This window comes from Bombus pascuorum, chromosome 7 (assembly GCF_905332965.1).
Source record: "Bombus pascuorum chromosome 7, iyBomPasc1.1, whole genome shotgun sequence".
Lineage (NCBI taxonomy): Eukaryota > Metazoa > Arthropoda > Insecta > Hymenoptera > Apidae > Bombus > Bombus pascuorum.
In genome coordinates, this window is record NC_083494.1 from 12,058,986 (window position 1) to 12,076,668 (window position 17,683).

Consider the following 17,683-nt stretch of genomic DNA (forward strand, 5'->3'; position numbering starts at 1 on the left):
TTAAATAAAAATAATTGTTTATTTGCATCTAACACAAATAATTGTGCTTTCGTATCACAAGTAACGTCTAATCGCTAATATAAACAATACTAATAATATTTACATCAATTCATCGTTGTGAACATGATGCACGCTCACAACAATGTTAACATTATGAAAGGAACAGGTAACATAATACTCTGTTTGAGTTCGAATATAGGTACGCAATTTTGGCACGATTTAAATTTATTCCAAAAGAACAATGACGTCATGGATCGTTGGACAGATACCAACAAGTTATTTTGCGTTCTTTTATTCCGACTCGATAACTTTTTTTATTGGACAGTTCAACCCAAACGATTTTTTAAATTTCTATTTATAGAATTACCTGTTGGCTCCACAGCAGTGTCCTTTCTGCTAACTGACAATCTGCTGCAAGTCGAGATGGTAGACTTTTCCATCTTTCTTCATCTCGTTTTCTTTCTCTATCAAAGTCTCTATCAACATGTCCCTGAGATAAAGGTGGTAAGATCTGTGTTCTTTGAGCTAGTTTATAACTGTCTTGTCTCGGTACGTGGTCAGCGCGTCTACTCGTGGTACTTGTTGATACTGATATTGGAGTAGGACTGCCTCCACCTCTATGTCTGTGATATAAGTTTCGTTTTTGTTGCAACATACGCTGTTGCACTAACAGCTGTAGCTGTGTACTGGAGTCGCCACGAATTTTAAACTGTGTTTGATTTTCTGGTGGCGTAGATGGTGGTCTCAAATGAACAAGATCTAAATGGCCTCTAGCCTTACCAGAGTCTATGAAAACAAAACATATTTGTCACGACCATGTGACGAAAAGCCTTTACAAATAAAATATCTTTATAATTCAGTACCTTGAATACTTCGCTGCTTGGTCGGTCTGTCCCCTCCACCTTGTTGACAAAATAATAATCTAGGTCCACCATCTGAAGCTCTACGACCTTGAGAAACTCTAGATATTCTACCGCTAATTGGCGATGGGCTCATAGGTGGTGGAGGCGTGCAAGAGGGCAAGCTACTTGTAAATGAATTTGCCCCTGAGTAATCTGGTGGGCAGCCAGAATCAAAACTAGATTCAAAAAGCTCGGATGATGAACTACCACTACCACCCGCAATAAACAATGTCGTTCGACTAGGAGGATCAATAGAATCCATAAGTGGGGTATCAAAATGCTGTTGGTAATCACTTAATCTTCGATTAACTATTTGACTGTCAATTCGTTGACTGATATCATGATCTAGGCCTAGTCTATGTTCCTCGAGTTTAATTTGAGCTTCTCTCAATTCATCACCACTTGGACCTTCCTCTAATTCACCTTCCGCACTACAGCATCCTTCATCAGTCGAAGAACTAGTTGAACTAAATCTTTTTCCACCGCGAGTTGCGTCTTCCCTTGTTCTAGAAACAAATATATAATGCAAATTCGCCTACAATACTCTAATTATTCGGTAAAAGCTTTTGTAGTGATGAATGGACAAGTATCAATCGTGAAGATTTTTGTACTGGACTTTTGTTTCTTCTATGTGCTGCATCATTCTTATTTTTATCAACATATATAAGGACATAAAAATATATATAACGAAAATTATATAATATGTCGATATAAAAACAAAGTAAACATATGTATATTCACTGATAGGAACTTACGTACAACTCAAAATAAAAGGAAAGCAATGAAATAAAATGAAAGAATTACCAAAAATAAAGTGACAGCAAAGCACTTCCAATCCAACCTGTCCTGACAAAATCTTCAATACATGCATCACCGTCAATAAAGATCAACGTCCCACTAAGCTATCGCTGTAAATAAAAATTATATGATTAAAATTCGATTCTTTATCAACTTTTTCGACGGGCAGGATTGGAAGACAAGAAAATCGTTATCTAAGGAAAATCTTATAATAAAAATTATTATAAAAACTAATAGTCTAAAACAATATTAATAATTCAATAAATATACCTTGATTTGAATTTGTCATCTTTTGTTCTTGCAACGCTTGGCCAGCAAGTATTGTTTGCTGTGCTGGTGACACGGTGTTGCTTCAGCCTTTCCAATAATAAGAAATAAATAGCAGCATGATGATCATAGCTACTATTCCTCAATGACTGAAAGAAGTAAATATTTTGCTTTAGAAAATATAAGTTATTACTGAAATATTTTTTCTATAATATTATATATTGAAGTATTTTATAAATAAATAAATATATATATATTAAAAATACCTCTCTGGTTCGCGTGATGTCTATGCCTAAACTATGCATAAGTCGAAGTATTTGTTCATTTGGTTCTTGGATGGATGAAGATGATGATCTTGTTATAATCATTGAACAAATAGTGTCTGCTGATCCAGCCATCCAGCGATGTCTCTTTATTTGTGGAATGGTATATCGTTTTGCAGGTTCCAGAACTAACATTTTACGTATTAAGCTTTCACAATCTATAATAAAAGAATTATAGCTTTATCATAGGCGGCATTAAATTAAATATTCAAAATTTTTTTCTAAGCTGCAGAAAATACCTGTACTCATAAAATATGGAATTCTAAATCTTCCACTCAAAACACGATCTCTTAAAGATTGGAGGGTAGATCCATCAAAGGGCAGTGCTCCACATACTAGTACATATAATACAACACCTAAACTCTGCAACAATAAAAACATAATGTCATAAACTATTTGCACTACAAATTGTATATTATATAAATATATATAACCTGCTTACCCACACATCAATTTCAGGACCAGCATAATGTTTTCCTCGAAAAACTTCTGGTGCTGCATAAGGAGGACTACCACACCATGTACTTAGTCTCTCTCCAGGTGAAAATCTATTACTAAAGCCAAAATCAGCAATTTTAACATTCATCTGAGCATCTAAGAGTAAATTTTCAGCTTTGAGATCACGATGTGCTACACCCGTTGCATGGCAGTATTCAACCGCAGAAAGTATTTGAGCAAATGTTGCCCGAGCTCTGGGTTCTCCCATTCTTCCATATCTTGCAATATAGTCAAATATTTCACCCTTGCTTGCATATTCACACACCTAACAGAAATATAAAACTTTCTATTATCTTCTAAATTTTTCAAACTTGATACAAAAAATCATTGAAACTTACCATATATATCATATTTTTTGTTTCCATTACTTGATATAATTTGACAATGTGTGGATGTTCTAATTGCTTCATTATTTCTACTTCTCTATAAACTTTTTCAAGATTGGTAGGATCCAATTGTGTTTTGTCAATTATTTTAATAGCCACCTAAGAAGAAAGAATGTTAAACTTTTAAATAAAAAAGATAGCATATGAAATATCAACAAGTATATGTTATGATAAAGCATATTTACCTCTGTCTTGGTAATACGATGTCTAGCTAGTTTTACCACTGCAAAATTTCCTTTGCCAATGGTGCCTTCAATATCATAAAATCCAACACGAATTTGTTTCTTTCCCTGACTCACTCCAGAATCCATTTTTATTAAAAAATTTATTAGCAACAAACAATTTCAAATGATTGTATTCTTTTAATCCTATTATACACGTTTGAAATCACTGAAAACAAAAAGAAAAGATGCATTTAAGTATTTGAAGATTACACGAGAGCAAACATGATAAATCCATTTTCTAATTTTTGCATTATTTGATAGTTAAAAACAAATAGATTGATATAATACAATGAATTGAAATGATTTGCTAGGTCTAGACATATAAGTTGCAAAAATAGGTAATACCTGCACAATGTATTATACAAATCACTGATACAATTAATGTTATAAATAGTAATGTTTTTGAAATGTTCAAGGGGATAGCAAAGGTATATATGAATATGATCACAGATGATATACATTACAAGATTTTATAGAAGAGTAAATTTTAAATTCAATATGTTGTCAACCAATTTCACATCAACTATATTTGATTTTGGGATTAAATATGTTTTTGTCAACTTTTTGCACATTTAAGAAATGTTAATAGCATTATTTATCATGGACTATTATTAATTAATAAAATATATTAATAAATATTATATATTTCTTAAAAAACATTGTTTTTGGAAAACACCTACTTTTACTTTTAAGATCATCTATTTTTAAAAGACACGTATCATTGAATTTATCACTTTATACATTTTGTTAACCAATCTGTATTAAGATACTTTTATTTAGCTACCAAAGGATATAAAATTCAGTAAATTAACAAATATGAACTTATCATTTCCCGTATGGTTTTCATATTTAATTCAAAAAACAAATAAATACACACTGTTGCCAATATAAGATTAATAGACAGTGTACTGAGACTGTTTCCCTATAAAGTCCGAGAAAAACATTTTTTCTGTATGATATTCATTAATGGCAACTTAAAAATCTTTCCAAATAATCGTTTTATATTTTCTCGAACAATTTATTCAAAACAGCAACGTTCCTTTCTAACAATAGATAGTATGTAGAATTCCGTTATACATGTAGTGTATATAGGAAACGGAAAGTTAAACGAGATAAGAAATTTCATTACAATTCGTGTTGATCGAAAACGAACATTTTCAACGGAGAGCGTTGCGCTCGTACCCGCAACGTATAAGCAAGAACGACATCGTTATTCTGTGAAAAACTACTAAAAAAGCCGAGGAAGGTCTTTACAAAAGAAGCATCCTCACAAAAGTGTAAAAGCTTCCTGCAACAAGTACAATAGGTATTCTGAACTGACGTCATGGATCGACAACGACCTCTTGCCTATCGACTGGTCCAGGATCGATACCCGTCGATAGTCCTCGATAAGACGATAAAAGAAAAGAAATGAGCACATAGATGAAAGAAAAAGCCGTGCAAAGAACATTAAAAAATCTACAACTCATTCCATCGATCTATACGTTGATTTTATTACGAGCACGACAACAGAGAGAATCCAGATAACATTTACTGGTTGGACGAGTGCTCGTTACTTACAATTCGATCCTGGCCCGAATTACCGGGTACACGTTTCGAACCGGTAGAACCGTTTTTGAAGCGAAAATGTCGCGCTGGCGTTGCCGACCTCGATGGGTGCGTAAGGCCGGAAACCCGATGCCATCGGTACAAAAATCGTCCTTCACGTTCACGAGATTCCGAAATCTCGTTTTAAAGCGGCGGCGGTCCTACGACGAGGGTCGTAGGAGCTTCGCGTAATGCGGCGGTTCGATACCGACTGACCGACGGCCATGTTGCTACCCCCCTGCTATGCTAGAGTCGCCGGCCTCGACTCTCTCTCTCTTTCTCCCACTCTTTACTCTTCGTCATTGCTCGCTTCCCACCCCTCCGTATACCCTTTCCTTCATCACACCATTCTTAGCGAACACTACCACTACGTACTGTCACCCCACCACTACTCTTGCGTATCGTCGTTTACCCCCACCATCCCGTTCTTAGCGAATACTAACACTATCTACCGTTCCCCTACTACTATTTTTGCGTATCGTCGTTTTTCCCCCACTATGTCTCCTACACTAGCACCGTTACAGGAGACGTGCACGCGCGCATACACGTTATCTTCGACAATTGACGTCAACGTACGTGCTACTATCGGCTCATCGTTAATTGTTTCTGGGTGTAATTACAAGCCAAATAGTTCGTGTACCACCACGTGGTCGGCTAGTTGCTGACTTCTCTCTTTATCTTTCTTTCTGGTTTTTCCTCGAATGATTCCTTTTTCGTTGATAAATGCCAACCAAGCGATTACGTGCACACCGCCAACACAATTCGATCCGTCGTTCTAACGAAATTCGCGGTAGTTCGCTTGCGGGAGAAAGTGGAATATGATTACGTGACGTAGGAGCTGATGCATCGTTAATTCCTATAAAGGGTTTTTGATATTATCAAGGGTATTTCAAAGATACATCGTTAATGTATTTGGATATGTTCTTGTAGAAATTTCTTATGAACTTATCATGTATGTTATACGGAACATTTGAATATTTGAACATTTATCATAAAAATAGATAATTAATTTTGTTAGTAACATCACTAACAAAACATGTTGTAGTCTTAACTTTGGGAAATAATTTTTTAAAAGTAGAAGGCAAGAAATTATTTAAATGTAATATGTAATATATTATACTTTACGAATTTACAAATCTCTCATACAAATTCGTTGTTTCATGCCCTCACTAGATACTATTTTTGTATCTTTCAAAAAAGAATATAAAGTCTGGTATAAAAGAAATAAATACATTAAGATAAAAATAAAACTGACGATGAAACAAACTATACTATTACTATTATGAATTTTGTAACTAATTTCTCTATACATTTTTAGATTTATTATGGACTTTACCAATGATAGTTGATTCTCCTTATATTGTTAATGAAATTTCCAAACGTTTTACATAATAAGTACAATGTACACATAAAAGATTTCTATGGCAAATGTTTAGATACTTTCACGACTCGCTGTACCTATTTCATTAACGTGATCCAATTTCACGTTCGTCGCCATACAATATATGTATATAGTTCATCGTTTGGTATTTACGATTTAAATTGCTTTACTACATATTTTCAATTTTACGTTATCTGTACAGGTTACTTATTTCCCGATAGTCGTCAGCAATTTTGCGATCAGTCGTCATCGACGATCGTAGATAATTAATACCAGTAAATACTGGTAACTTTTTTTAACGAATTGACGTCAAACCTGAGTTTCCTATCGTAAGCATTTTTAAAAACAGGCTGCGAGCTACGTATTTCGTAAATTATGTCGAGATTAGAGACTTTTTTGCGCGTCAGAAAGAGTGAAACGAAAAAAAGTAAACGAAAGCAATTGTGTACTTTCGGTCGGCACGCGTATCGTTTGTTACGGTAGGTCAAGGGACACACAGGGTGATTGCTCTTTTCCCGTTCGTTATCAAAATTTGTGAAATACCAAAGAATAACAAGAATTATGCCGCCAATCCCGTTGATTAGATATTACGTTACTGATTAATTGATATTTCTCTTACGAAACATTATTTCGACCTTGATTATTTCATGAGCGTCATGTTTACCATAATCCTATCTATACATATTGAATTTTTATTCCGTAAACGTATTTCTGATAGCGTCGAATCATAAACGTGGATCAATTATATCCGAAAGGTTTCTTTTAATAAATAAAAGTGTTAAAAAAAAAAAAAAATAAGAAATAAGAAATTTTTGAGAGTACAATAATAGATTTGAGAAAATTAATTTTACTATAATACCATAATATTAATAATATAAATTTAATAATATCGTAAATTAAATTATATTAAAGTTTGTTTCAAATAATAATAAGAAAGATTGTTGTATTTATTAATTAAAATCACATGTTTGAGTTAGCGACACAAAAGTCATAATTTTTTGAATATCAAAGTCAAGATCTGTAAATGAAAAATGTTATTCTTCTTGTGCTTAAACACTTTTATTACAAAAGTATACATATGTATTTATTAATAATGATATAATGATTAGTATGTAAATATTTGTGTTTAAACGTTTTATCGGAAAAATTATTCACGGAATTAGCTCGATTCTAGACATATATGCATAAAAAAGTCATCTATGTCTATATTACAGAAGATAAAGGTATAAAAAGAAGTTGTAAATAACTTTTTGCGCATTTATTTGTGATATAAATGAATAATTTCTTACTATATATATATATAACGATGTTATTCATCAATACTAGATTTATGTCGAGGTGCAATGTCAAGTCGCAATATCTAACAGTGAACTATTTTTAACCTTGAATAGGTACGTCATAAATTCAAATTACGTGAATATGTTAATCTGAAACCCACAGATTAAATTTTACTAGTTCTTTCTGTTTATTCTTAAGTTTTAACGAATGAAATGCAAACATGATAAATACATTTTTATTAATTTCTCGATTTTAATGTCACCTTATGACTATCAAGGAATATTTTAATACAAAATAGCTAAAACTAGAAAGATATTAGATATAGTGGAAGAAGTTTTGGATATTTATATTTATCATCAAAATCAATCTGCCATAATATTCAAATATTGCTTCTTAATAATTATATTTTTGACTTTTTTTTTTTTTACAAAGTTTCATCGATCTAACAGCTACTTTTCAAAAACTTACATTCTCATATCATTAAGCCTAACAAGTTCTTTACATTCTTAACTATATCGTATCAGAATATCGCTTTTAATCATAAAGCAACATCGAAGATCGAAGATTTACGCGCGTTAGAGTATACCAAAAATCGAAAATAAAATATTCGTTATAATATTTAAAGGTCGAAAGAAATTTTTGTTCAGATTTTATTTCCTTATATATGTTCACAGAAACATAAATTTACGCAAAAGCCTACAATCTAGTAACAATGAAGATTTGTACAATTGTTTTAACTTATCATTTCATCTTCGATATTAAAACCAGCAAACACCTTTTTACGTGCATACATAAACCAAGCGGATGCATTCGCCAATAACTCTATGTATACTGTTATACACGATCGTTTGCTTATCTTACTCGTATGCGATTGGTGTATTTTTTTTTTAAATTCATCCATTTTTTTTACCAATGCTACCAATATCTATGACCATTCCTTTTCCATGTATATGTACTTGGTAATTGGTAGTTCCACGCTTGGAAAATGAAATATTCATAAATGAACGATATAACGTATTTATTGCATGTTAGGCAAAGGTTACACGATAGACTTTTCGCATTAGGACGTAGTAACGTTAAACATAGATGTAAAGTTACATACGTAGCGGTGTTCGTTCATATCGAAACGTTCCATGTACATTTATGAAACGTTTGCAATAATTTAAACGCATCGGTTGTGCATAATTCCAGCCGGTTACGCCTACGATCGTGGTCGCAGTAAAAATCTTGCTCGAATGACGGATAACGATAGATAATGGCAGATAATAGGACGGAAATGACGAACAACGATTCACGGTGTCATTGATGAACGTGTTTTTATTCAATAGAGACGTCGTTCGTTTCGTTCTTTTTTAATCTATGTAATCGTTCTAGTCAAGGATAGATATTCGTGTTATCTATTTTCTTCTACCGGTAAAAATAAATCTGAATAAATTCCATTCCGTTTCACGGTCTCGAGAGGTGATCGTCTAACTCGAGAAGAAGTCGAAGTACCAATGGTTTTCTTAGAAGAGACAATTATTCCCGAAGTAAACTACCTTTTAAATTGCGTACGAATTCAATCGGCACGAATATTATTTACGTGTTTAATAGAACTTTATAATTAAATCGTGGATAAATTCATGTAAATATATTTTTTCAAAATTCGTATTTTTATGAACGCCAGTAAAGATAAAATAAAACGAAAATTCCTAAAAATAAGAAAACGAAAAACGAATCATATTCACGTACAGCTCGACGATATTGCTTTTTCGTCGTAGAAATTCAATTTGTTCGAACGCGATCACATCGCTGTGTATCTATATGTATTGATAACATATTAAAAAGTTTATAAAGTACGTGACGTGCTTCCTTTCTCTTTTCCCTAATTTTCCTCCCTTTTCCTTTTACCTGCGATCAACACGTTTGCAATTAACGACTTGAATCACCGTAAAGCAATTCACGAATCGTACAACGCGAACGTCCGCGCGATTTATTCGGGTTACACGAGACGTAATCCCGTTCAGACCGACCTGGCTTTCGAGCGTCATCGCGTGTCTTTCATCGACGTATTTTCGGCATCATGCCACGGACAAGCTGGTGTAATATGTTCCAAGTGCGTCATAATTAAAACAGCCGAACGCCACGATGCATTCGTCGAAAGCTTATGACGATCACGGAAGGAACTCCGATGCCCAGGTATTTTCATTTCGCACGAATCATCTCGTGGAAACTTCCGTTCTTTTCACCCTTTCTTACGCATCTGTCGCCCTTTTCTTTCATTTCTTTTCTTACGTGTTTTTGTTACATATCTTTCTATTTCTTTCTTTCCGCCGAGACACCTCTCTTTCTGTTTATTTTCTTACTTCTTCCATTTCTTTTTCTTTCTTCTGGAATGTTTCGCGTTTTCTTCTTATTTCTTTGTACGTTGTTAATGTTTTTGTTCTCTTTCATTGGGATCTTTTATAGGGTGTCTCTGTTTTTACTAACTTATTTCTATCTCTTTAGGGTCTTCTGTATTTTTACAAATTTCTTTCCTTTTTTCTATATATCGTAAATTGAGTCTTTTAATATCTGAGGAAGATTAATTTACTTTGGTATCTTGTCGAAGCATAGTTAAAGTGTAATTTTTGATTAACATTTTTTTAGTCATCTTTTATACGAGGGGAATTGATATTATAAAGTACGATCTAACAACAGAAATTGTTTCATTCTTTTGTATACTTTCTTGTACTTATTTTTAAGTTTCTCTTGCCCTCTCCTCTGATCCATTTTTTTCTCTTGTAGGCTACACCTTGTCTTCTCTATTCTTTCGCCTTTGTTATTTCTTTTTATGTTTTTCCTTTCTTTTTTAGATATTTATATTACCTTTATGTTCCTCTTTCTCTCTGAAGTATTTTTGTTCCTTTTACCATTTTTTTCTCATTCTATCGCCTTTCTTATTTTTTCTTTTCTTCGGATACCACCGCTTTTCTTTAACTCCCTTTTTGTATTGATAGCAAAATCGTCGTGCGTCAGTCGTGTTTCACGGTATGATTCAAACTTATCGAAGTTTCTAGTTAACCCGTTTTCCAAAGAACGAGAATTATTAACGGTGTATTTTGTTCGTCACGTGAAAGCTATGACTCATTGCCCGTTTCTTTCCGTACCATGCTAGTTTCATTTGATTTAGAACTCGAATATAATGAACATTTAATAATGGCAAATTGAGCAAGTAATCGTGATAGCACGAAATAGTACGTGAAACAATGTAAGTATAAGATAATATAAGTATACGTGAAAATAAATGTATATATATTAATAAGAATCGCTATGCTCATAATTAAGAACTGAAGAATACAATTTTTGAACGTAGGTATAAAGAAAATTTAAAAAAAAAAAAAAAGATAAAATCGAAACAAGCAGTTTGATAATCGTTTAATTTATTGGCTGTATTAATTTTAATTTAAAGAAATTAGAATTGAACGACAATTGAAGAATTGAGTATGTGAATTATCTCATCCATCATATTGCGCGCGAACTCCATATGGTATACATACCTATATATAAGTACTTACGCACATTGGATATTCAGTAAAAAGCTTTCTCTTAATATAGCAGAATCTATTTCACGATCTACGTCCTTTTTTTATTTTCCTGCGATATTCAGACAAGCGAACCACAATTTTGTACGATACAGGAACACCATAGAAGAGAACAATGAAACTGATAAACGTTTTATCCGCGTCGTTCTGCATTTTTAATTATTTTTATTTGGAATAATATATTTTTTTACGTTTAAATATCGAGATAATCGGTAGAACGATATTATATTGAACCGTAGGAAACGTTAAGCTACCACATAAGCTGTTAGCATTATTAGAAAATCTAGTAATAGGATCAGGATAATAGGATTGCGAAGATTGGTCTTAAACTGACACTCACGCGAAACAGCGTAATGTTGCGTTGGGAAGAAACTTATGGTTGAAACACACTTTGGCTTCCAGGACATTTATTCTCTTCGTTGATAATTTTAATCCATTAGTTGCCGCAGTTTCCACTAGGAAAACATAAGAAATGGATGCTTATATAAATTTTCTAGCATGTATCGTGAAAATGAAAAACTAAATACTGCAAGTGAACAATCCCAAACGAGTCTCTATTTAGGTTTCATTTCTTTAGATGTATGCGTACAAATAATAATAACAAATATAAATATATATATATATCCTATAAATTTAATCTGTATCAGTAATGTGAATAAAATAGGAAAAATAAAATGTAACGAAAAGATCAATTAAAGACTATCGAATTATTGTACAATAATTTCTAATAATTTTCTTAATTACATAACGGTAATAAAAAAAATGTTGTGTGGCAATTAACAAAAGTAGGAAAACAACCCGGACCTGGGTCAGTCTGCGTGCCACCAAAGTTTTGCACGTCGTGAGCTTAAAATAGCGGTTCATAAATGATTTCTTAAAATAAGTAATCCTGTAGTTTTGCTTTTTCTCATCAGTTCGTTTATTTCGTCGAACAAGGCGAAGATCGTACGCACGTTCGTGAGACGTGAACGATTCCAGATCGAAGAATGTTGTGGATCACAACTGAGTTGAATGACGAACGTCTGCAAATCGCTTTTTCTTTTGGCTACGGATATTTATGTAAATTCATCTTTACAAACATGCTGAAGAGATGAAATGTAAACAGAGATTGGTTTTTTTGTAGTTTAAATATTTTATATAATATTGTATATTTAAATTTTCCACAAATGCATGATTATCTACTATTCGCAGTCTATTTACTATTTCGACTTATCACATGATTGCATCAATGAAATTGGCTGCATCAGTGTTTTAAATTACGCATATATAAAGATTCATATGATTCACGTCTTTCTTGTATTTTTAATACAATAATAAAATTAATAGAAATTTTCCTTCGAGTTATCCCACGAATAAAATTTAATTCATTGTTTGAATTTTGGATTTGTTTAAAAAAAAATAAATAAAACGACAAGATAAATCTTATTTGAACAGTGGGTGGCGACTGATAAAGTTGTATGGCGAAAGGATTGGTAAGACATTGTGGAATGGAAAATTGCCATTGAGATATCAATGTGTTCTAATCTGATACGATGATCGAATAATGACATATTGTCCTGTTTTCGTATGCATTGAAATATTTGGAATATTTACCACAGAGGTAAATATTACAGATTAAATAAAAATAAAAATAGACAAGAATGAAATAGACAAAGACAATATAACAATAGACTGACTTATGAATAGACAAAGAAAATTATACAATAAATTTATATATAAATATAAAGTGTAGTAGATCGAACGTTTTAATTAAGGATAGATTCGTTAGCTTATTGTTCTAATAGAGTTCTGTTAATTTTCGATGAATTAGTTAAAAACCATAATTTTCAATGTTTCAAAAATCTAAAGCAAGAACATAGTGATTTATAGTAACTATAGTAACTATAAATAAATTAATATTTATCACTCCTAATGCGCATCTATCAATGTAACACATGTCGTCCGTACAAGACGTTTCGCTTTCCCTTCAGCCTTAACCGCTCAACTTTCCATCTTTTTTACAGCTTCTTGCCTTCGATGTCTTGTTACGATCTCACTTTCTATTCTTGTGCAAACAATCTTCGCACTTTAACCATTTGTGTCATAATAAACGTCGAGTGGTTAGGGATTTCACAGGAACAGCCACGCAATAGCATCGATGAACCGATTTACGATTTCTACTTGGTTTGTCCGTCATAGTTGGCGATTGCCTCAGTAAGGACACGTAGACACAAATCCTTTCGATCGATTGAAGTGAAGAATATTCTGAATGTCTTGGGATTCTTTACAATAGTTTTATATTAGATAGATAATAGTGTTGTAAATTTTATTCGTAATAAAAGTGACACTAATAGCGGTAGATAGATTAAAACGAAGATAATCTTTCGATGTCTTTTGTTCGTGCAGTAGGTTGCGATACAGATTGTGATACTCAGTTGAAAGATTAAATTTCATTAAATTCAGTTTACGTCATAATGTGTTTTTATAATTTCAAAATATATATTGACATTTGTAATAATATAAATATATAATATGTAACAATAGAACTAAGATATTATTTTATAAAAAATAACAATAGACTGACTTATGATTCTGATACAATTATGATTCCTAGTCAGCCATATATGTACCTAAACGTTTAATTTTATCTAATTACATGGGGTCTTAAAAATCTAATATTTTAATTCCAGTATGGTTGTACAAGACATAAGTGATGTGACAAGAATCCTTTTTATTGCGAATTGTGTCACACTTCTAAACAAACAGCGATGTTAAAAGTCATTGAAAATTTCAAAAGTCTTGGGCTTTTTTTGTCTTCCACTTGCTGTCTTCTTTTGAGACAATTGACATGACGCGAAGACGAAGTGAGATCTTATCGATAACGAGCGGTTGTTTGATTTATCAATGTCTGCATATCGTACAGTACGCACGTATGTACATAATATATATGAGTTGACAATTGTACTGAAGTTGCATAATGGAACTCAAGGCGATTTCTGACGTCTTGAGTTTGAAGTCCAAAATTCAAAAACTTTTGGAACGTTTTTTAGACTCCTTTGTCTCTGATCATTAATTTCAAATATACTTTTGTAAATTTATGTCAATTTTTAGGAATGTGTAGAAATTGTGAAGTTATTGGTAGATTTGAATTTATCGAATATTGGGATTTAAATTTATCGAAGGTTAAAATACAAAGATGTAAAACATTGATAAGGAATGCGGACACAGTCTATCAATAGCAATCTGTCGCTTTTTATTGCATCTGTTAAAATATTATCGATACGTGTAATACGTTTACATAAATGCATACAAAATTGGGGAAAACTACAAGTTCTGAGTAATCTTCATTTACGCATCTACTTCTTTTGTATCTTTTTTGTTGCTTTAATATATCGGCTTCCTTTTCTTGCCGCCATTATGACTCATCATAATTAATCGTGCTTGTATAATAATTAAACGATTAAGAAATGCTAAAGTTTCTATTAGTCACCAAAGTGATTTTTGGGAAATTCTATAATTTCTATACTTTTATCAAGCATTGTAATTTGAAAATTGCAACGAACATGGTGACGAATATCGAGGTGATTCAAACGACGATGGATTTAAGAAATGAAAATATACTCTAACGCAAAATATACTTCAAAGCAAAACGCTCTACGATGACAAGTAACTAAGTGTTCCATAGACCTGTAAAAAATATGTACTTTAATTGACTGAGAAATAATTTTTTACCGAAAGTAATCACAGAGATATCCAATAAACGGAAAAAGTTAGGATCGCACGATGTGTATGTTGTTTAATAATTTGGTAATTTCACAGAGATACAATATTTCGAAATTCTCCCTAAATTTCGCTGTGATTCAATGTGTAAACTTGGTTTCTTAATCCAAGCAGCTATCGAGTAACCGTATTGCAAAACGTGGTACGATTGAAATATAGTCGTAGTAGGTCACGTAGTCAGGATATTCGGTTGGACGTGGTTCCTGGTCGCTTTCGGCACGGTCCTGGTTTGACGTCATTGAATGACGTCAATCCCGGGCCCCACCAGATCCCCCGGCCCTCCTTTGAAGCGCGCTTTACCGCGTCAACGTAAGAAGACGCAGCAACTACCGCCGCCTCCGACGCCTCAGCCCTCCAGAAGTCGCCCGATACGGTTAAACCTGCGAGATTTACGAAATGCCAACGCTACACCACTCTCTGTCTCTGTCTCTGTCTCCGTCTCTCTTTCATCGGTCATCTGCAAATAGAACTCTCGAATCGACCTGAAATAACAGCGGAGAAGAGATTCCTGTGGGAGCAACGAGAAAATAATGCCGAATTCCTGAAACATAGCTTGAACCTTGATGGAAAAAGAAATGGCAAAGATATATCCTGGGTCAGAGGCGTGAAAGGTCGTTGTCTTTAATATTGTCGAAGATGGGCGAAGTTGTTGGGGTGGTTTTACGATACGGGATTGATGTTTCGATGGTCGAAGGTTTAGGGCTCTGGTTTTGTGCGTTGGCATGACGCGTCGATTCTGATACCCGCTGTTGGGATAGGTAAATGGCGAAGAAAATAGAGTGTGCTATTAGGTGTTATAGAGCATAGAATCTAAGAGTTTGATCTATAAAGGGGTTTCTCCCCCTTTTTCCGAGCCTTTAGGTAATTTTGTTGGTTTTGATGCGTTTAATCGAAATATTTGTTTTAATATTGAATGTTGAGTGGTGTATTAAGCGTGGAGATTTCTTTCTTTCCTTGCGTCTTTCAGCAACTTTTGTTGGATTTAATCCAATATATATATATATATATATATATTTATTTATTTATTTATATCACATATATATTATATTTTGTGAAAAAAAAATTATTTCTAGTATAGTATAGTAAGCCACGTATAAAACAAACTTTCTTCTTTTCATATTTTCGAGATAATGTAATGGTTGTACGATGAAGGGTTGTTGTTTCTTGTGGGCGAATATAGGCTTCTGGTTTGTAAATTGAACTAGCATGCTCGAGTTCTGCGCGCGTAAATGTATCTAAATGTATTAAGAAACAAAGTATTACGTATTTGTATTTATATGGTTTAGTGCAATTTAATTGAATCGATAATACAGTCTATGCTAAATAATATAATGAATGGAATAATAATTATTTGTTACTTATTCTATAAAAGGAAGTATTTTATTCTTTCGGCATATTGAAATATTTAAAGCTAGAAATAAATAGTCGATTATCACGACTGGTATAAATGCATAGTAATGTAATTGTGAGCGAAAGTTAATACGATTATTGATTTTTTATCACGAAGAAATTGATTTGTAAAGTCGTTTCAAGGAACGGTTGGTCGTTTAAACGTTATACGAGAATAATCGATACATGGAAGTCAGAGATTAAATAACGCATTACGTTTGATTAACGCGTACAAGTTACAATAATTAGAAAATTAATTTTTGAGAAGCAACAGAAATATAATGATTAATATATAATGATTAATTAATGGAAGGACACACTTGAAAAAATAGTTCGTTCAACTTGTATCTTTTGTTTCTCGCATTGTACAATCTTTTTTCCGGCGCTGAATGCGTAGTATAGTTTAATTTATGAAAGTCTCTAAAGCCAGAAGGAGCTGGAAATAACCGTAACGATTCAAACCGTAGTGAAATCCCCTATTTTACAAATTCTCCTCTCTTTTTTTTTTTGGAATATCTGCTTTTTTTATCATACGTTCATCTGCGAAAACGACAAAAATCGATGAGATGAAAAGAAAAAATAGCGTTTCTTCAAAAAAATAAACAGCCTGCACTTATTATACGTAGAGTCGTCTATTCTGTAAAATCGCATTATTTTACATCGCTTTATAATTGTATTACTTTGTAAATTTGTACTTGCGAAACCAGGAGGTAAAGTAAGACGACTGATAAAGAGAAAAATGCAGCTACATGTTACATCTATATTGCACCTAACATAAACTAAATGTTACCACTGAATGAATATAGATGAAAATTGAAAATGAAAACTAACAGCATATTCGATCTATTGCATTATTTATATTTATTTATCCTTGCACTATATCGAGCAAAGTTCGAAAATGAACAGCATTGTGCATGCAAACGGTTGCAACGAGACTACTACGAATACTTTAGAATAAGAATTAATCTTTATTATTTCCTACAATTCTTTAATCTTTTGCTTTTTTATGATACCATCAACCAAAAACTTTAATATATTTGTCGAATGAAATTTAAACTTTGAAACCAAGAGTTTTGTTTCACGTTCGAACAGAAAAAGATTATAAACTTTTGCAAAATTTATTTGTACAGTTTTTCTCCTTTTTATCGATGTGAATAATGTAGAAAACAATTTTTTAGTTTATCGATGTTGTTTTAGTGACGTCATGGTTAAATATATCATTAATGTTTAATAAATTTTACTTTCACGTTTCTGTCTCCAGAAAGTTATCTTTCATTGAATTCAGTGTTTTGTTAAAAAAGAATTTTCTTTTGTTGAAATCAACAATG

The 17,683-nt window shown here is 32.6% G+C and overlaps 1 protein-coding gene across 3 annotated transcripts in view; it reads right to left on the reverse strand.

Moving 5' to 3' along the window:
• LOC132908713 (MAP/microtubule affinity-regulating kinase 3-like) overlaps positions 1–17,683 on the reverse strand; it is a 51,066-nt gene that overhangs the window by 2,810 nt on the left and 30,573 nt on the right. For 2 of the 3 annotated variants that reach the window (XM_060962973.1, XM_060962971.1), the window contains exons 1-9: positions 4,959–5,210; positions 3,360–3,564; positions 3,127–3,273; positions 2,733–3,053; positions 2,530–2,653; positions 2,234–2,448; positions 1,971–2,116; positions 864–1,408; positions 368–786 (exon numbers count right to left, since the gene is read on the reverse strand). In XM_060962973.1, coding sequence (XP_060818956.1) covers positions 368–786; positions 864–1,408; positions 1,971–2,116; positions 2,234–2,448; positions 2,530–2,653; positions 2,733–3,053; positions 3,127–3,273; positions 3,360–3,485 — 2,043 coding nt within the window. In that variant the 5' untranslated portion in view covers positions 3,486–3,564; positions 4,959–5,210. Of the gene's footprint in view, positions 1–367; positions 787–863; positions 1,409–1,970; positions 2,117–2,233; positions 2,449–2,529; positions 2,654–2,732; positions 3,054–3,126; positions 3,274–3,359; positions 3,565–4,958; positions 5,211–17,683 lie in introns of those variants that run through there. The other variant, XM_060962972.1, reaches the window with a different exon arrangement.